Below are 21002 nucleotides of genomic sequence, written 5' to 3' on the forward strand. Positions count from 1 at the left end.
GCTGGAGCTGCTGGCTGGTTGGTGGCGGCAGGCAAATTAACAGTAACCAGGGAAGCTTGCAGCGTATCCTGACGAAGAGACATTTCCTGCAGGAACTGAGCCATTTGGCGCTGAGACGCCTCTAGTCCCTCTAGGCGACTGGCGATACCCTGGAGCAAGTCGGCCCTCAGATCCTGTCCACTGGCCGAATCCATCTGGCCAGTGCAAACTGTCACGGCTTGGCGTGCGCTTGGACCCGGAGTGGAGTCGGATGAGGAATGAGGACTTGTTTGCTGGTACTTGAAGGCAGCCGGCCTTAGGGGAGTATGACTCATGAAGCAGTGGCACGCGACGGGATCAGAACCAGGCTGCGAGACGCTGGCGGAACTTAGAGACCCGGGGTAGGCTGGGTATAGCAGGTAGACGGGATCAGGAGACAGGTAGTAACAGGAGCAAACTGCACCAAGGCTGAGAGGGGAGTCTGCAGAAACACACTGGTACTGACACTTTAAATGAGCAAAGGAGCACAGAGAACTATCTCACAGCATACGCTGTGATAGACGTTGCACTGGCAACTAAAGAGCCTCTGGACAGCCCTTTAGTACCCTCAGGTAGTGCAGGATTGGTTGCTAGCCTCCCCAGCCCAGACTGAACCTGATTGGCCAGAAACGACATGTGACCCAAATCCAAGATGGCCGCGCCCAGTGGTCACAGCATGGAAGCTCTGCCAGTCTCAGCCCCTCTCACCTGCCTCCAGATGGAAGCCCTTGGTCTGCGGAGACTCACAGCACCCAGCGCTATTCTCCAGGAACCTGCACCTCTGCTGGAAACACCATGCCACAGCGCCCGGAGCGGTAAGCGCCGCAATCTCAGCAGCCTGTCACCCCTGGTCGTGACACAGTGCATGGCAGGTGAGGCACTGCCTCCCCTGTCTACCTTTTATGCACATCCCTGATCAAAACACATAAAATTTCTAGCACTATATACTGCTGCACTTTTTAATGTCCACATGAACCCACGGTTTCATATATGTATCTGTAACCTGGCTCTGATACTAGCCAGTGCCTCCCCAGCCATTTACCTCACCGCACGTCACTGATATATGTATGTACTGTATGTGTGTGACTGTATGTTTGTGACTTTTTATAAATATGTGTGACTATGTATGTTTGTGACTGGGCCGGATTCAATTATCTGCGAAAAGTCCCAGACTTTTCGCCTGGCCGACTTTCCGCCTCCTTCGCCTGTTTCAGAGGCAAAACTTTTAGCACGCGTCCCGCTTTTCGCCCCATTCAATTCCTAAACAGGCGAAACCCTAAAGCAGCAAATGCGGAAATGGCAGAAAGTACTGTCTGAATTATGGAAATCAGTGTGTACCCCAAAAAAAGATGCACTAACATTGGGAATCAATGTAGATGTGTACTAATAGCCCTAATAAAAGTGTTTGGTTTACTTAAGTTGTTTAAATTGCTTCTTAATATCGTTGTTCCATAAGTGGTGAAGAATGGCATAAAGCAGTATATTTTGGTGAAAACAAGTACTAAAGTCAAATTTGGGGTACTTGAAAACGGATGCTAGCATATTTTTATGTCTCTAAAGTGAACTTTTAAAAAAACTTCAAAAACGCACCTGCGGCATGCAACTGCAATCCTAAAAACACCCCCAAGAAGTCTATTTTGCTAGTTTTTATGCTTGGCCTCCCACTTTTTACTTTTTCGCCCCAAAGTACTTTTTTGGGGTGTTCTTAGGTTGTTGGGTTTTTTTGATAGATTTGTGCTTTGGGGGACTGTCACAAGGCGTCTGCTTCGTTTCCCCACGTTTGCACCCCAAAATAAAGATTTTGCACTTCTTTTCACCTGCTATTCATTGGAGAAACTTTTATGCCTATTACATTGCATTGAGTTTCTGCTTAGGCGAATTGAATTTGGAGATAAGTTCCGAACAGGCGAAAAGCGGCAATAGGCAAAACTTTTTTAAGCCGATTATGGCTTTTCGTGTCTAATTGTATCCGGCCCTATGTATGTGTATAGTTGTGACTACGTATATGTATATGTGTATGACAGTATGTACAGTATGTGTATTAGTGTGTGATTTTATGTATGTGTGGCTGTATGTATGTGTATATGTGTGCGACTGTATGTCAGCATTCATTGTAAATGTATGTATATATGTTTTTATATATGTGTGTGACTGTATCCCCATTTTGGTGGGACAGGCCTGCTTTTGAAGTACTGTTCCCCCTCCTTCTCCTGTGCTCACAAGGTAGGGGGCAGCCCAGCAGCTGAGGAAGCAATATACATGAATTGTGACAAGAATTGGTGGCGTGATGTGTGATCACACTCCCTTTTCATGTACGCTACAAAGGTTTGTGCACAAGAACCTGATTCCTGCTTCCCAAATTTTGCTCTTTAACCCTTCCCCCCAGTTTTAAGTGTCCTGGTCCAGCCCAAAGCCTTAATCCAGCTCTGAGGTAGAGTAAGCGCTAATAAATATGTGTTTTCAAAGAGCATTTAATGCAGTGGTTCTCAACCTTCAAGTTTTCCCAACAGGTCATGTTTTTAGGATTTTTAGAAGTAGAAGAGAAAGGTGGTTATCAGGGCCGAGGCAAGAGGCAGGTCATAGGTAGATCTAAGGGGGCATGAGTGAGAGTAACTTGAAATGGTTTATGGAAAGCCAGTGAGGGCATTTCAATTTGAGGCATGAATCAGAGGGCTGTGACTCCAAGGTAGCTGGTTTGGGAGACTAAGAAAATCCTTATTTTGTTGACCGTACAGGAGATTTGAGCGGAGGTGGTGACTTCAGGATTAGGAAAGTTTTTAAGCTCTTTTGTACATGTTGAGTTTTATGCAACATTGTGACCCAGATTGCACTTGGATTTCTTCTGCCTTAAACTCATCTTATTTACTGGATTTTGCCCTTTCTTACTGCCAGCTGTTACCTTGTCATGCCTGTCTGCAGGCCCTGACCTTTTGAGAATGTCTAGTAAATACCTGACTCTTGTTAGACTCCATCCTCTTAGGCTAAGTTGTGCCAAACCAAATTGGTTGCATCAAAAACTAATAACTTTGGTGTGTTTCCTAACACTATAACCAGCCCAAACACTTGGGCCAGACACAATGGAAACCTGAATCCATAGTCTAGCACAGATCCTGGCAAATCAGGTTCAGGTGCTTAGCCATACAAGACTTATACAGAAGAGTTATCACTCAGGAATAAGGATGATAGCCTGCTCCAGCTGTTCATACCTCAGCAACAGAAGCATATCTTAACCTACCACATAGGTTTGCTAGTGGCCGCAACCTGTTCCGGGCCAAGTTGTGAACTTTATGTCACAGTGTGCCGGACACCGGTCATCACTTACCGGGTCCGGCAGCACTAGCTCCCTGACAGGCAGCAGGTGGGGAGATCCTGACACCCACTGCTGATGAGGTCCTCCCTGGCTGCCTGTCATGTCCCCCGGCGAGTGGCAAGCAGGGAGATCCCGGCACCTGTTGCCGCGGGCTTCCGCTGTTGGATGTGTGCAGACGGCCGTGTCTCCCCTAGGGGCGGGCGCGCCATACTGCAAGAAGATTTAAAGGGCCAGGCTTTAACTCCTCCCTAAAAGAGGGAGTCTCTGACAGGTGCCACAGTATAAGCTCAATTACCATACTCCAGCATTCCTGTGCATATACTGATTATTGGTTCTGACCTTGGCTTTGTTCGTGACTCCGATTCTGTCTGACCCCTGGTTCTGCGTTGATATCTGGTTCTGACCTCGGCTACTCCCTGTGACCCGTTTACGCCTGCTCCCTGGTAAAGTCTCATCTGTTTGGTTTTGACCTGGCTTGTCGACTACGTTAAAGTCTCCTGCACTCCGTCCAAAGTTCACCAGCACCTGTATAGGGAAACCTAACCTGAGGGCTGCGACCTGTGTGTCGGATGCAGCCAAGTCCATACCTTCTTGCGAGGGTCCCTGTTGAATACCGCCGGCACATTAGACTCCGCACCTCAGGAATAGCTCAAGCAAATTCCCTGAATACGGGTTGCATCAACAATCCGTCCGAGAGTTTGTGACAGAATACTCAGGCCTAAAAATATGGATGCTGCTGGTAATCCCTCGCCACCAGCCTTACTGGAGAATTTGCTCGGTCGAGTGGAAAAGCAAGAATGAGATCAGACCCAAATCATGCAGTGCCTGCAGACGTTAATGCAACAAGTAGGCAGTCTGCATCCTCCTAATGTACAATCTGCATCACCGTCTACAGTATCTGTTCCAGCGGCTGGGGCATCTGCACCATTGCGAATTCCAAACCCCACCAAATACGACGGAGACCCCAAGACTTGTCGGGGTTTCTTAAATCAGTGCTTGATCCAATTCGAAATTCAAGCGGCAAATTTTTCCTCATAGAGAACGAAGGTGGCTTACGTTATTTCCTTGCTGTCCAGACAGGCTTTTGCCTGGGCTTCTCCACTGTGGGAGAGGAATGATCCTGTGGTTAATGACAGCCCTAAATTTTTGGAACCTTTCAGAAAAGTATTTGATGAGCCAGGCAGAGTATCGTCTGCTTCATCAGCTATCCTGCTTCTAAAACAAGGAAACCAGACTGCAGGCCAATACGCAGTGCAGTCCCGAACCCTTGCCTCAGAATTGGGTTGGAACAACGAAGCTCTGGTTGCAGCTGTTGTGCAAGGACTTTCCGAGCAATTTAAAGATGTCCTAGCATCCAGAGAGTTGCCTACATCTCTGGACAATTTAATCTTCCTCTGCATCCGCATTGACCGGCGCCACAGAGAGAGAACTCGGGAGCGGGGGCAATCTCAACGCTTCAGCTTCAAGCTTGCACCTCGGTTTACTACACCACCAGAGTCTCCCGAGGAACCAATGCAGATTGGAAAATCACGTTTGCCAGTCGAAGAGAGAGAGAAGAAATTCAATCGGATATATGTCTCAGCTAATCAAGACGATTGGATTTACTTGTTGCCATGGGCTGAATTTGCTCACAATAATATGTACCATGAGTCATCGGGGTACTCTCCGTTCTTCATTCAGTATGGGCTACATCCCATGATACCAGAAGTACCACCTCTTCAGTCAGTATCTCTCCCAGCTGTTGGTGGCACAGTGAGTCGGTTCTTCGAGATTTGGACGGAGGTAAAAAAGAATTTGTGTAAAGCCTCTTCCAGGTATAAGCGGGTGGCGGACAAGAAAAGAAGGAGGGGTCCTATGCTCAAACCCGGTGATAAAGTCTGGTTATCCACTAAGCACTTGCGGTTAAAAGTTCCCACCATGAAGTTTGCTCCCAGATTCATCGCTCCCTTCCAGATTCTTCAGGTAATCAATCCGGTGGCTGTTTGCTTAAAACTTCCTGGTACTTTTAGGGTTCCCAACGTGTTCCATACCTGAAACCATTGGTGCGTAATCGATATTTGTTACAGTGCAACCCCCCCCCCACTGCAATTCCAGTGGATCACCAAAAGGAGTATGAAGTTCAACAGATTTTAGATTCCAGAATGTCCCGAGGTGCAGTTCAATTCCTGGTGGATTGGAAGGGATACGGGCCGGAAGAACCTTGTTGAGTTAAGGCCTCAGATAATCATGCAGCTCAACTCCCTCTAAAGTTCCATCAGAAGTTTCCTAACAAGCCATTTGTGGGGTGTTCGGTACCCACCCCTAGAGGGTGGGGGTAATGTCACAGTGTGCCGGACACCGGTCATCACTTACCGGGTCCGGCAGCACTGGCTCCCTGATGGGCAGTGGGCGAGGCGATCCCAGCGCCCGCTGCTGATGTGGTCCTCTCTCCGGCTGCCTGTCATGTCCCCTGGCGAACGGCAAGCAGGGAGATCCTGGTGCCTGTTGCTGCGGGCTCCCGCTGTTGGACGTGTGCAGATGGCCGTGGCTCCCCTAGGGGCGTGCGCGCCGTACTGCAAGAAGATTTAAAGGGCCAGGCACTCCAAACGTGATTCACATTTGGCGCAAGATCTGAACTCCTCCCTATAAGAGGGAGTCTCTGGCAACTGACAGGTGCCAGAGTATAGGCTCCATTACCATACTCCAGCGGTCCTTTGCATATCCTGATTATTGGTTCTGACCTTGGCTTTGTTCGTGACTCCGATTCTGTCTGACCCCTGGTTCTGACCTCAGTTATTCCCTGTGACCCGTTTACGCCTGCTCCCTGGTACCGTCTCGTCTGTTTGGTTTTGACCTGGCTTGTCCACTACGCTAAAGTCTCCTGCACTCCGTCCAAAGTTCACCAGCACCTGTATAGGGAAACCTAACCTGAGGGCCACGACCTGTGTGTCAGACGCAGCCAAGGATCCCCGGCACATTAGACTCCGCGCCTCAGGAATAGGTCAAGCCAATTCCCTGAATACGGGTTGCATCCACAATCTGTCCGAGAGTTTGTGACACTTTATTTCAGACTTAAACCGCATTTCTCTGGCTCTGAAGAATAGCATTTTTTAAATCGTTATCTTGTTAGTGCAGAGTGACCCCCCCCCCAGAACTTTGGATTGATTACATGAAATCCAGCTTATGGTCAATGCCTTCTTTGCAGCTGATGGGTTTATTGTATGACTACATGGATAGGGTGACATCAGCAGAGTCTCACCTACAGGACCATAGCCAAAGAACTGTGGAAGAGTATTCAACTTAGTTCAGAATATGATCAACAGACACTGAATAGAATGACCATTCTCTAAGAGGCTAGTTCAGACTGGCCCTTTCTGTACAGATCAAGGATTCTATAGCTCAATATCTAGTCCCTAATTCCCTGGAGGCATTTATGCAGTTTGCCATAGGTTTTTAAAGGAATGATACAGAGAGAGGGGTTCCCAAAATGACTGAGAGCCAATGCAAGTATGGATATGCCAATTTACTCTTGCTGAGAGGTTCTGAAGGATTGTGAGTAGTGCTTCTATTGTGGAGAAGCAAATTCCAGTTATTCCAAACTTTTCTGTCGAATCTCCTGACCTGCGGGGCCGCGGAGGGCAGCATCAGCAGAGCGCTCTGCACACTCAGGACGGGCCAGGAGACAGCAACTGGCATGCTGTTTATGATGAGACATTGAGCCACTGCTCCTCCGCCACTGTCCCACTAACCAGCTCTTTTCTCCGCTCCAACATGGTGCCTATGGGCATTCGCCTGACCCCGCTGGGGATCGGGGTGATCTGCCTGATTGGGCTTGTGCTCTATCACATGTACTCCGGGATCCTAAGTTGGAGGTTCCCCTCCTTCTTGCTGGGGGAGTGGGCGGACACGCTGGACCCGGGGAAGCGGGCAGGCAGCGCCGTGGATCTGCGCGAGCTGCTGGAGGTGTTGTGCAGTCTGCAGAGCTGGGCGGCATGGATCTGAAGACCGTGCAGGAGAGCAACAAGCTGAATGAGAACCTGAAGGGGAAGACCAGGGAGGGAGCGGATGAGTATGTACTGTGGCAGTATCACCAAAGGTGGCGCTGTTGAGCATTAGATTCTGTGTGGGGCAGGAGAGATCCACCCACACAGAGAAGAATAGGATTCTGGGAAGAGGTGTAAGGGCTGCCCAGTGAACTCAGTCCAGGGAGGACTGAGGCAGACCAGTCAGACAGAGCTCACTGTGCTAGCAAGCCAGTGAGGGCCAGGAGGCCTGAGTCTAGACCTGTGAGATACAGGGAAGGCTATCCAACTCTGGGACGGAGCTATGGTACCTGCAAGGAAGCAGGCCAGACTATGAGAGGCAGCAGCCAACAAGCTAAGGAAGCTATACCAGGCCAGGAGGCCAGTGTCCAGTCCTGCATGTGGCAGAAAGGACCTCCCATCTCAGAGACTGTGAGAGACTTTCATGCAGAGTAGCTGCTTCTGTGGAGAGGGTTCAAGAAGTGAGCTAGTGTCTTAAGAAAGGGCTAGGTGTTTATTATTTTCTGTTTGTTTCCTGATTATGCTGGAAGTAAAGCACCACGTTCATATGTTTTACTGGAATGCCATGTGTGGAGTCTGATTCTGCACCTAATCACTGCACCACTGACACTAGTCTACCAAGCTAACTACCCCAAGTATCACTGTACCTACACGTCATATGCAGCCTTGCGGTGAGTGTGTACCTACACGTCATATGCAGCTTCGCGGTGAGTGTGTACCTACACATCATATGCAGCCTTGCGGTGAGTGTGTACCTACACGTCATATGCAGCCTTGCGGTGAGTGTGTACTTACACGTCATATGCAGCCTTGCGGTGAGTGCGTACCTACACGTCATATGCAGCCTTGCGGTGAGTGTGTACCTACATGTCATATACAGCCTTGCGGTGAGTGTGTACTTACACGTCATATGCAGCCTTGCGGTGAGTGTGTACCTACATGTCATATACAGCCTTGCGGTGAGTGTGTACTTACACGTCATATGCAACCTTGCGGTGAGTGCGTACCTACACGTCATATGCAGCCTTGCGGTGAGTGTGTACCTACATGTCATATACAGCCTTGCGGTGAGTGTGTACCTACACAGTGGACTGCGGTGGTGAGGGGCTGGGTGCGGAGGAAGGGGGTAGGGGCTGAGGAAGGTGAAGGGGTTTGGGGCTGAGGAAGATGAATAAGGTTGGGGGCTGAGGAAGGTGAAGAGGGCTGGGGAATGTGATGGGACTAAGGCCCTCATTCAGACCCGGTCGCAAGCACTGAGCGCTCGCAACCGGGTTGATGTTAAGGCCCTGCGCACGCGTAAGCCCCAGAGCGAGAGAGAAACTCTCTCGCTCCGGAGCTCACTGCAAAAGGGGCGACTGTCGATGGTGATCGACAGCTCGCCCCGTTTTGTAGGCGAGGCGAGGGGGTGGCTACACAAACGGAGGCATTGCCGTTTTATGGGCGGGCGCACTAACATCAGCAGTGATGTCAGTGGGGAGCCTCCTGCGGTTGCCGCGACCCAACCTTAGGGTCTCGTCGCAAGCCCCGATGGTCGCGATGGTCTTGACCATCGCGACCATCACTCTGGTCAGTCGCTAAGCTGTGGGTGTTAACCCACAGCTTAGCTAGCGACCAGGAGGCCGCACTTCTCCATACAAGCGGCCGCCCTCATTCAGAGCGAGCGGTCGCTTCTTGCGACCGCCTCTGAATGAGGGCCTAAGACCTGAGGAAGGTGAAGGTGAAGGGGGTTGTGTGCTAAGGAAGGTGATGGTTGTCTGAGGAAGGTGATGGGGGGGGCTTTTGAGCTGAAGATAGTGATGAGAGGATGAATTTGAGGAAGGTGATGAGGGACTGAGGATGGCTGGCTACAGACACCATTCCTCCTACCCCTGAGGTATCCACAGAACTGTCATCAAGGAAGACCTTGGAAGAGATGGTAGACAAGAAATATAGCGTGCATCATCAGTGACAGTGTGATAAGTCAGTGTATTTTTACAGCGGCCAGCAAGGCATAGACAGCCCCCCAGCGGCCGGCACAGCATAGACGCGGTATATTTGTGCAGAGCTATAATACAGTATATTGAAATATATGTGCAGTGTTTTGTTATACACAGTTTATAGGTGCAGAGCTGTGTGTGACAGTATATAGGTGCAGAGCTGTGTGTGACACAGTATATAGGTGCAGAGCTGTGTGTGACAGTATACAGGTGCAGAGCTGTGTGTGACAGTATATAGGTGCAGAGCTATGTGTGACAGTATATAGGTGCAGAGCTATGTGAGACAGTATATAGGTGCAGAGCTGTGTTTGACACAGTATATAGGTGCAAAGCTGTGTGTGACACAGTATAAAGCTGCAGACAGAGCTGTTAGACAGTATAGAGGTGCAGCACCCTGTTAGACACAGTATAAGGTGCAGAGCTATAATAGAGTATATTGAAATATATGTACAGTGGCCCTGATTCAGAGCCGCTCGCAAAAAGCGAGCGCTTGCTCTGAATCAGGGCGGGCACTTGTTTTTTAAGTTGCGGCCTCCTGGCCGCTCGCATAGCTGTGGGTGACCACCCACGGCTAATGCGAGCGGCCAGGTGATGGTCGCGATGGTCAAGACCATCGCGACCATCAGGCTTGCAACGAGACCCTTACGGTAGGGTCTTATGGCCGCAAGCCCCAGTGGACTTCCTGCTCTAATAGAGCAGGAAGTCCACCTACCGACATCATGAGTGATGTCAGTAGGGCCGCCCACAAACGGCAGGCGTTCCTGCATGGGGACCACTACTGGGGGCCTGTATAAGGGGGACCACTACTGGGGGCACTGTATAAGGGGAACTAATGGGGGGCTGCATAAGGGGGACCACTACTGGGGGTACTGTATAAGGGGCACTACTGGGGGCCTGCATAAGAGGGATCACTACTGGAGACATTGCATACTGGGGGTACTGTATAAGGGGCACCACTCTGGGCACAGCATAGTGCATATGGCATGGAAAGGAATGTTCAGAGTGACAAGAAATGGGTGTGTGTGTTGACACGCCCCATTTTTAAGTGACCACGCCCCTTGTGACCACGCCCATTTTTTGGCATGCACATAGGGGGTGGGGGCTCCATTTTTCAGTTTGCCCTGGGCTCCAAATACCCTAGTTACGCAACTGTTAATTTACTATACTTGGGGAGTGGATTTTTTGGCTTAAGTTCCAGGTATTAAAATAAAATAACAATCAGTGCTACAAGGGGGCATGGACAAGTGTACCAGCCTGGTAGTGAATACTGGGTTCATCTAGAGAAGCTTTGAGGTGACACGCGATGGGGAAATGGCCACAACTCCTTGGCAGACACAGGTACTCTGTACTCCTGCCCCCTCTCTGCACCCCTGCCTGTAGGCAGACAAATGAGCATCTCACAAAATTATACTCAGATGCTGCTACTGGGCAATCTGTTGGAGCCTAAACAGAAAGCTTTACTATATTACAGTATATTGTATGTTATATGTTATGCCTAGAGAGAACAGAGCACACATTTATATAGTGTATGATTATTTATTCATATCTCCAGACATAAAATGCAGATGTTTAATCCTTTCACTGCAGGAGTTAAGCTGGGTACACACTGAGACGATGTTGGCGCAATATGTAATTTTCTGCCAAATTGGAACGACATTGGCCGCATCACTCAGTGTGTACGGCAAATATGCGTGTTCCCGCGACTGCTTGCGACATCGTCCAATCCAGACGATATCGTAAGCGGCTCCGTTGCAGGTATCGTTCATTACCTCGTTCTAATGTATACCCATAATCCAATATGTCGGCCCCTCAGTGTCAGTCATATCCAAGTGGACTCAACGGTTTTGCCCTAAAAAAATTACACAGATCTCGCAACCAATTTTGGAGTACCACGGGTAAAAAAAAATTGGTTACAGTTGTTTTTGTAGGCAAATTCCCACAGTAGAGGTTTTTTTTTCCTCAAACAGTCTGCGGACGGCTGGCAAAGCTGTGTGCGGGGAGGGGGAGCAGGTTTAGGGGTAGTGTAGTGTGAGCGGAAAGCAGAAGCATGATTAGGGGTAGTGTAGTGTGAGCAGGAGCATGGTGTGTGCGGGGAGCAAGCTGTGTGCGGGAAGGGGGAGCAGGGTTAGGGGTAGTGTAGTGTGTGCAGGGAGCGGGAGCAGGGTTAGGGGTAGTTTATTGTGTGCGCGGAGAGCGGGAGCAGGGTTAGGGGTAGTGTAGTGTCTGTGCGGGGAGCGGTAGCAGGGTTAGGGGTAGTTTATTGTGTGTGCGGAGAGCGGGAGCAGGGTTAGGGGTAGTGTAGTGTGTGCGGAGAGTGGGAGCAGGGTTAGGGGTAGTGTAGTGTCTGTGCGAGGAGCAGTAGCAGGGTTAGGGGTAGTTTATTGTGTGTGCAGAGAGCGGGAGCAGGGTTAAGGATAGTGTAGTGTGTGCAGAGAGCTGGAGCAGGGTTAGGAGTAGAGTAGTGAGTGCGGGGAGCAGTGTTAAGGATAAGGTAGTGTGTGCAGGGAGCTGGAGCAGGGTTAGGGGTAGTGTAGTGTGTGCAGAGAGCTGGAGCAGGGTTAGGAGTAGAGTAGTGAGTGCGGGGAGCAGTGTTAAGGGTAGTGTAGTGAGTGCAGGGAGCTGGAGCAGGGCTAGGGGTAGTGTAGTGAGTGCAGGGAGCTGGAGCAGGGCTAGGGGTAGTGTAGTGAGTGCAGGGAGCTGGAGCAGGGTTAGGGGTAGTGTAGTGAGTGCAGGGACCTGGAGCAGGGTTAGGGGTATTGTAGTGAGTGTGGGGAGCAGTGTTAAGGGTAGTGTAGTGTGTGCAGGGAGCTGTAGCAGGGTTAGGGGTAGTGACTTACCAAGAGTTATGTAAGATGTGACCCAACCCTTCTTGCTTGGTAATAATCTTTATTGTTTAGCATGCAATCACTAGGAAATTGTGTAATGAGGAAATCATTGCAAAGAAAATTTGTATTGGATATTGTCTGCCTTTGTCATTGGTAACTTAAGCAGTAAAAGCCATTTTGTTGTACTTTCATTATAGATTATGATTTAAAAGTGAATAGCTTCCTAAAAATGCCACTTGGAAACACTTTGGGCCTGATTCAGACCCACTCGCGAGCGGCTGTCCGCTCGCAAGTGGGTCAATGTTCTGGACTGAGCATGCGCACGACGGAGGGAGCTCCGTCGTGCGCATGCGCCAGACGCGACGAGCGAAGGAAAGTCCTTCGCTCGTTGTGTCTGATCAAAGGGGGCGTGCTGTTGATGTTGATTGACAGCACGCCCCCTTTGGTAGGCGTGCCGGGGGCGTACCTCCCTGACGGGGGCGTTCCCACGGGAACGCCTCCCGTCAGAAGCCGGCCCACTGACATCACTAGTGATGTCAGTGGGAGTGATTTTGGCTCTGATAGAGCCAAAATCACTCCGGAGCTTGCGGTTGAAAACCTCAACCGCAGGCTCCGGCTCGCAATTTCGATGGTCGCGATGGTCACGACCATCGCGGCCATCAAAATGCACGCTCGTATAGGCTGTGGGTGGTGACCCACAGCTATACGAGCGTCCAGGGGGACGCTCCATTTTCATGGAGGCCGGCCCTCATTCAGAGCGTGCGCTCTGCTCAGAGCGTACGGCTCTGAATGAGGGCCTTTGTAGCTTTCACACATTATGTCAGAGGCCCTCATTCAGCACTGCCCAGGTCCTGTGTGATCGTACGCAGAGCAGCATACTGTCAGTAATTGACAGTCTGCTGGTGTTTGTGGACGGGGAGGGGATTGCGACAGCCTCCATTTCCCAAAAATGGTGACGTGTCGCCGCCGTTGGGGGCATAACATGAATGGGCATTACTGTGTGGTACAGTATATAACTTATAGGACTTACCTAAAATTGTAGCTATTACTAGTGTGTATATACAATACCAGACTTTATGCTTTTAAACCAATAAGGGAGGGGTGCTAGTCCAGGCTGAAGGCGTCTCCATTCCTTCAGGTGTGCAATAAAGCACATTAAATGGAGTGTATAGGAAAGATTCCTGGACTGCACACCCTGAATATATATGATGGGAGGTGCTACCTGTTGAGACTTCTTGCAGGTACAGAAACAGACAGATCACAGGTGCACAACTCCAAATTACTGATTATATATAAATGCATTATGCAATAACATTTTGCAATCAATAGAGGTTTTTAGTATAATCATGGCCAAGGTTATGGGCCTACCCACCATATCCAGGTAACCTCTTTAGGGTAGGTCCCTAACATTGTAGGGTTCAAATCCAGAGCGCAGGACACCCCTAAATCGGCGCAGCCGAGCCGCCCCAGGGCATCACCATAATGAGAAAAGTGAAATGTGAAGTAAGAAAGGTAAGAGCAGCTATGACTGCATGGAAAGGTGACAATACAAATATAATAAAAACAAACAGTAAAGTGTTAAAATAGTGCAAAAAAGAAAGAATGTGTTATAATGAGATGCCCTGAAGCAGACCAACCAAAGCAATCAAGGGGACCCAGGCCCCAAAAATCAACCCAAAGTTGCACTACAGTATATAACTTGTAGGACTTACCTAAAATTGTACCTGGGGTGGCTCAGCTGTGCACATATTCAGGGTGTGCAGTCCAGGAATCTTTCCTATACACTCCATTTAATACCAGCACTGTGAAGTGGTGCAGAGTGCTGCAAATGGGGACATGTTCCTCTCCCTCTCTCCACCGAGAAGATGTCTGCAGCCTGTGGTCTCATAGAACTTTACACAGTGTGAGGAAGGTGGGCACGGTTTTGGTCAGATGGAGCTAATGACCTCAGCAGTGATAGCATCTACTGCGCCCTCGTTAGTTATTTTTAACCATATTTATAGTCCAAGACCTATATTATATCTGGATTCTAAGTTTACGATATATGATCACTTTTTATGAAGGCATTGACTTTTGGTTAATCAATTACTGTAGGCTAAAAGTAATGCTTTTATTAAAATGCAATTGCAGAAAGTTTATCTACATAAGTGAGACAGTGTGTATGTCTGTCTGTCTGTTTATCCTTTTTGCATGGCCAGAGTTTTGGTCCTAGCTCCACCAAATTTGGCATGGTGGTGTAGTTTGACCAGGATTAGGTTTTTGCCTACTGTAGGTTTGAACTTCATCAGGTGCACACACTGTGACACAATCACTAAAGATGGGGACACTCTTAAATTACACAGGTTCCAGGGCTGGCTCAAGTGGAAATTGGCAACCTGTGTCAAAGCTACAAAAGTACCTTTTTAAACTCACAGTCTGAGCAAGTGTCAAATTTTATGACTCATGCAGTTCATATTAAATCCAGAGTTATTGCTTTTTGAAGTGACAATATATATTAGTCAGTCCTCTGTGTTTGCATGCAAGGGCGTAACTAGAACTTTGTGGGCCACATATCAAGATCTTAAAGGGGCCCTCCCAACGGTAAATAACAGATACATTTGCCCCCACACAGAGCCCATTCAGGGTATGCCACACAGTAGTATCCGTTATACACATTATGCCATGCAGTAGTAGTGCCCCTTATACATTATGCCACACAGTAATGCCCCTTGCACATTATGCCCTGCCCAGCAACTCTTGTCCCTGTGTCCCTGTAGCAGCCTCTCGCCTCCCCCTGTATGCCATCAGCAGCCATCAGGTGTGGATTTGGTGCCAGGCCGCCAGCTATTTACAGCTGGCGCAATGTCAGGCAGCCAAATCAACATCACTGACACCCGGCCCACCTTGTGTGCGTGACTGGGTGCAGAGGGATTGGCAGGCCACAGAAGCAGCTCAGGCACCATAGCAGCAGCACTCCTTGCACCTACAGTAGTTATGCCACTGTTTGCATGCATGTTAGCAAACAGTTAGGTCCTTTTTAGGATCAATGGAATGGGGTTATAGGCGAGGACAATGTAAACAAATAAAGGCTGCAGGTATATTTCAGGGTCCAGTCTTCGACACGCTCAACGCCGGGTATCCCAGCTAGTACAGAATATAATGAACAATGGTTTTCATATTTACTAGCACACAATATTTTTGTGTGAAAACAAGGTCTTTGGGTAAACTGGAAACCCAAGTCACAAAAGGATTTTCCAGGTCATAAAAACTGTACCACTTTATTTTGGCTGCCAAGTGTAACCCTGGTTAAGGGGTAAAGAAAAATAATTAAAATGTTTACCTTTGACAAAATTGTGTATACAGTGCAAATGTATGGTATTGGTGTACAATTCCTGAGGTAATAACCAGATATATGTCATGTATTTGTATTGGAATGTGTATTTTATGTAAATATATATTTATTTGGTATGTAATCTCCATCCTAAACTTTCAATAGGCGCAATATGCCCCCAGCAAGTATATACTGGTGCATATATATATATATATATATATATATATATATATATATATACACACACACACACGTGTATTTTTCCAATATACTATATTGGAGAGGAATGGGGGTGTAGTGGGGTGCATGCTAAGAGGGAGAGTTCTAGAAGCAGTGCGAGGATCAGTGGCTCACACTGCCGACGGGAAGGAGAGAGGCTCGCGGCCAGAATGAGGGATCACGTGCTTCTGTAGCCTGGAGTATATACCTGTCAGGTGCATAAATATTGGGACATTGACAGAATTTTCATATTTTGGCCTCTATTCTCCGCCACAATGGCTTTGAAATGAAACAAACAAGATGTGCTTTAACTGCAGACTTTCAGATTTAATTTGAGGGTAATTACATCCAAATCAGGTGAACGGTGTAGTAATTACAACGGTTTCTATATGTGCCTCCCACTTTTTAAGGGGCCAAAAGTAATGGGACAAATTAAACAATCCTAAATATAACTTTCACTTTTTAATACTTTGTTGCAAATCCTTTGCAGGCAATTACAGCCTGAAGTCTGGAACGCATAGAGATCACCAGACGCTGGGTTTCATCCCTGGTGATGCTCTGCCAGGCCTCTACTGCAAATGTCTTCAGTTCCTGCTTGTTCTTGGGGCATTTTCCCTTCAGTTTTGTCTTCATCAAGTGAAATGCATGCTCAATCGGATTCAGGTCAGGGGATTGACTTGGCCATTGTATAACATTCCACTTTTTAGCCTTAAAAAACTCTTTGGTTGCTTTTGCAGTATGCTTCGGGTCATTGTCCATCTGCACTGTGAAGCACCATCCAATGAGTTCTGAAGCATTTGACTGAATATGATCATATAATATTGCCCGAAACACTTCAGAATTCATTCTGCTGCTTTTGTCAGCAGTCACATCATCAATAAATACAAGGGAACCAGTTCCATTGGCAGCCATACATGCCCATGCCATGACACTACCACCACCATACTTCACTGATGAGGTGGTATGTTTTGGATCATGAGCAGTTCCTTTCCTTCTCCATACTCTTCTCCTCCCATCACTCTGGTACAAGTTGATCTTTGTCTCAGCTATCCATAGGATGTTGTTCTAGAACTGTAATGGCTTTTTTAGATGTTGTTTGGCAAACTCTAATCTGGTCTTCCTGTTTTTGAGGCTCACCAATGGTTTACATCTTGTGGTGAACCCTCTATATTCACTCTTGTGAAGTCTTCTCTTGATTGTTGACTTTGACACATATACACCTACCTCCTGGAGAGTGTTATTGATTTGCCCAACTGTTGTGAAGGGGTTTTTCTTCACCAGGGAAATAATTCTTCTGTCATCCACCACAGTTGTTTTCCGTGGTCTTCCGGGTCTTTTGGTGTTGCTGAGCTCTCCGATGCGTTCTTTCTTTTTAAGAATGTTCCAAACAGTTGATTTGGCCACACCTAATGTTTTTGCTATCTCTCTGATGGGTTTGTTTTGATTTTTCAGCCTAATGATGGCTTGCTTCACTGATAGTGACAGCTCTTTGGATCTCATATTGAGAGTCAACAGCAACTGATTCCAAATGCAAATGTCACACCTAGAATCAACTCCAGTTCTTTTACCTGCTTAATTGATAATGAAATAACGAGGGAATAGCCCACACCTGTCCATGAAATAGCATTTGAGTTGATAGTCCCATTACTTTTGGCCCCTTAAAAATTGGGAGGCACATATAGAAACAGTTGTAATTCCTACACCGTTCACCTGATTTGGATGTAATTACCCTCAAATTAAATCTGAAAGTCTGCAGTTAAAGCACATCTTGTTTGTTTCATTTCAAAGCCATTGTGGTGGTGAATAGAGGCCAAAATATGAAAATTCTGTCAATGTCCCAATATTTATGCACCTGACTGTAAGAGTGGGCGGAAGCCATTGCTGGCCAGTCTAGTGTTCCCCTCTTTGCGTTCCCACCTTGAGTCAACACTGGGCCTTAATCAGCAAAGCACACAAGTGCACTGCTGATCACAGATTCCAGATTATCAGAAATTTGTGCGTGTCCAAGACCCATTCTGTGAATATGCAGAATGAGTTCTGCGTAATCGCACGCAGCCCATTAATGCCTCTGCCTGATTGACAGGCAGAGGCATTTGAGGGGCGGTGCATGGTCTGCCCCGTTTTCCGGGAGTGGCAAGCCCAGGATCTGCGTCAATCAACACTGTCCTGGGCTCGCAAGTCGGCCAGCCTGAGTAAGCTGAGGCTCACTCAGCTGGTCGGAGGCCCGGCGCCATCTACCATCGCAACTATTGACCACCGATGGTGATCCCAGCCTGCACCTCGGTGGCAGTGCTGGGATTGTAAATGCAGTAGGGGTTGTCATACAACTTCTGCTGCATTTGTATTTTGCAAGGACGTATATGCAAAGCTGCCTGCATGCAGCTTTGCAATTGCGATTCTTGCTGAATCAGGCCCACTATTTGCTTGGGCTGAATTTGGCCATAACAGTTAGTGAGCTGGATGGACTTACCTAAAATGGCAGGCCAAAGGACAAAGCTGATAGAGACATTTTCATTTATGAATATATCAGGAGTTTTATACAGAAGCATAGGAGTTACCATATATATATATTGTGACACAGTCGGGATAGGGGTCCCCCTCCTGGGGTAGACGGACTCCCTTTATACACACACTGCAGCTGGAGAAACAGGACATAATTCTGGGGTTAACATGCAAGCTGATCGGAGCCAGTCTTTATTGTACCAGGTACATAAATAAAGCAAAACATAAACAAAATCCTAACCTGTCTGGGTTTTAACTAGACACTAGGGCCCTCATTCAGAGCCGTACGCTCTGAGCAGAGCGCACGCTCTGAATGAGGGCCGCCTCCATTTTCATGGAGCGTCCTCCTGGACGCTCGTATAGCTGTGGGTCACCACCCACAGGCTATACGAGCGTGCATTTTGATGGCCGCGATGGTCGTGACCATCGCGACCATCGAAATTGCGAGCCGGAGCCTGCGGTTGAGGTTTTCAACCGCAAGCTCCGGAGTGATTTTGGCTCTATCAGAGCCAAAATCACTCCCACTGACATCACTAGTGATGTCAGTGGGCCGGCTTCTGACGGGAGGCGTTCCCGTGGGAACGCCCCCGTCAGGGAGGCACGCCCCCGGCACGCCCACCAAAGGGGGCGTGCTGTCAATCAACATTGACAGCACGCCCCCTTTGATCGGACACAACGAGCGAAGGAAAGTCCTTCGCTCGTCGTGTCTGGCGCATGCGCACGACGGAGCTCCCTCCGTCGTGCGCATGCTCAGTGCAGACCATCGACCCACTTGCGAGCGGACAGCCGCTCGCGAGTGGGTCTGAATCAGGCCCTAGGTTCCCTCACTATCAGAACACTATAAACAAGTTCATGTCCACAGTACTTACAGGTCTGTATCAAAACAATGTCTCAGAGCAAGCTAGCCTGCGGGCCTGCTCTCCCAGGTGTGAGACACTCAGGCAGATCTACATCCAGCTTAAAACAGTCATTTCCAGGTGCAAGCCCTAATGAGCCTGCTACCAGGCCGAAAGGCCCAACACCCAGAGTGGCCTGTGGATGGAGCCCTCCCTCTCCTCACATCCACACCCCCAGGACCCATTCCGGCTTTTCACCAAAGCCGACATTCCAACCTGTTCAGCAGAACAGACTTTTCCTGCGGGTTTAAAAGACATATGTGAGAAATCTGGAACACATATATGCCATCCACAACTTTTCCAGTGCTTCTATCACTATATGTATATATATAAACACACACACACATATATATTTAATTCTCCACGGATGGCACTCCCAATAAAATGATCAATATGCAGGTGCCTTCCAATATCAGTCTGACCGTAGTCCAACCAAACCATCTATTCCACAATGGCGCACTCTGACAAAACATTCAATGGACACAGGAATAAGTTTCCGACATTTCGGGGCTCCTTTAATGCCCCGTCCTCCAGGGACTATAATATGTCATCGGATATAATGCTTGTTTAATGTAAATTTAATATGTTGTCTCTTTGTTCATTCTGTGTCTTGTTTTGTGCCGGCGATGTGCGTTGCCTGGGTTACTGGGACGCGATCCATGTGCGTGTGTTCCCTGCCCCGAGGAGGGCGCATCATTGATATGCGCCGTCTCTGTGGAGGAGGAGTGTGACGTCACTGGAGTGAGCCCCGGTGCCGGGTGCCGGACATCGCAGGACACACGTGGGGGTTATGTGAGTATATGTAGATGTATTATTTGTGTGCTGTCTTTTGTACCTTGAGGACGGGGCATTAAAGGTGCTTCGAAATGTCGGAAACTTATTCCTGTGGGGGCCTGTCTAGCTAATAACATCTGTGATTTGAAGACAAAGCAGTGAAAAGCAACCCATTCACAACAATGCACCCATTCACAACAATGTACCCATTCACAGCAATGTAAATGGATATTAAATATTTCTCAGAATATTTGTCACAATTGTATAACCATTAATTCATGTTATCAGCTGTTTAGCTACAAAGTAATGTCTTGCAGCAGCCTTCAGCAACTACTACACATTGGACTATAGTTGGCTTATGCATGCAGAGACTGATGAACTCAGACCCAACAAAGGTTATATATATGTTTTTCTTGTGTTGTTTTCAAATTTGTAACGACAAATAGTTTGATATATTCAGGTCATCTTTTCTTTATAAACAGTTAAAGGGACACAGTATTTATACATTTAATGGAGTTATGCCCTTTCTACATCAATATGTACCGGTGTATTTTATTCTGTAATGTAATGTTGGTTACTGTTTATGTTAGTGTAACCCTCGGTTATTCATTTTAATATATTGTGTGTGAAGGTCTGGGTTTGTTGTGGACCCGGGGGGGTGACAGAAGCAGATTTAAATAAAAAGGTGGAGTTTTAATAAGTGATTTAGCAGACATGGGAATGGCAAAAGAAAAAGTCCAGGTTTAGCACTAAAGTGCACTTGATAACTGTGGTGAAGCAAATGGGAGAATGTCCAGATAGTGACAGGCAGGAAATGTCCAGTATGCAGGTTTGGTGAGCTGTAACGAAGTGCAGGCAGAGGTAATGAAGTCCAGCTGGGAGTTAGAGTGTGAGGCAAGGTGCAGGGAAACAGCAGGTTCAGGTACTCAGGCAGGGGAAAGGTAAATGGAGGGTGCAGGGTGAGTCCAGCAGGTTTGGAGCAGGCAAGGTAACAGGCTAGTAGCGCTTCCAGGCAGACAGGTAAGGCACAGGTACTCTCTCTCAGCCGCAGCTGAGAAACACACTGCACTGGCAATGAATGAAGGCTCTGGACCTTCCTAAATACCAAGTGCCGCGCTGTGACTGGCTGGAAAGAGCACATGACCCACCA

General features: G+C 48.0%; 1 protein-coding gene across 3 annotated transcripts in view; it reads left to right on the top strand.

Moving 5' to 3' along the window:
• Positions 1 to 21002, top strand: part of LOC148515268 (uncharacterized) — a 46772-nt gene that overhangs the window by 5660 nt on the left and 20110 nt on the right. The window contains exon 1 of one of the 3 annotated variants that reach the window (XM_088480261.1): positions 758 to 833. The exons of the other annotated variants lie outside the window; for them this stretch is intronic. Within the exon in view, the coding sequence (XP_088336387.1) occupies positions 814 to 833 (20 nt within the window). The 5' untranslated portion in view covers positions 758 to 813. Of the gene's footprint in view, positions 1 to 757; positions 834 to 21002 lie in introns of those variants that run through there. 3 annotated transcript variants of the gene reach the window in all.

The sequence above is a fragment of the Taudactylus pleione genome, unplaced genomic scaffold, assembly GCF_031769625.1.
Source record: "Taudactylus pleione unplaced genomic scaffold, aTauple2 ptg000251l, whole genome shotgun sequence".
In the NCBI taxonomy this organism is placed as follows: domain Eukaryota; kingdom Metazoa; phylum Chordata; class Amphibia; order Anura; family Myobatrachidae; genus Taudactylus; species Taudactylus pleione.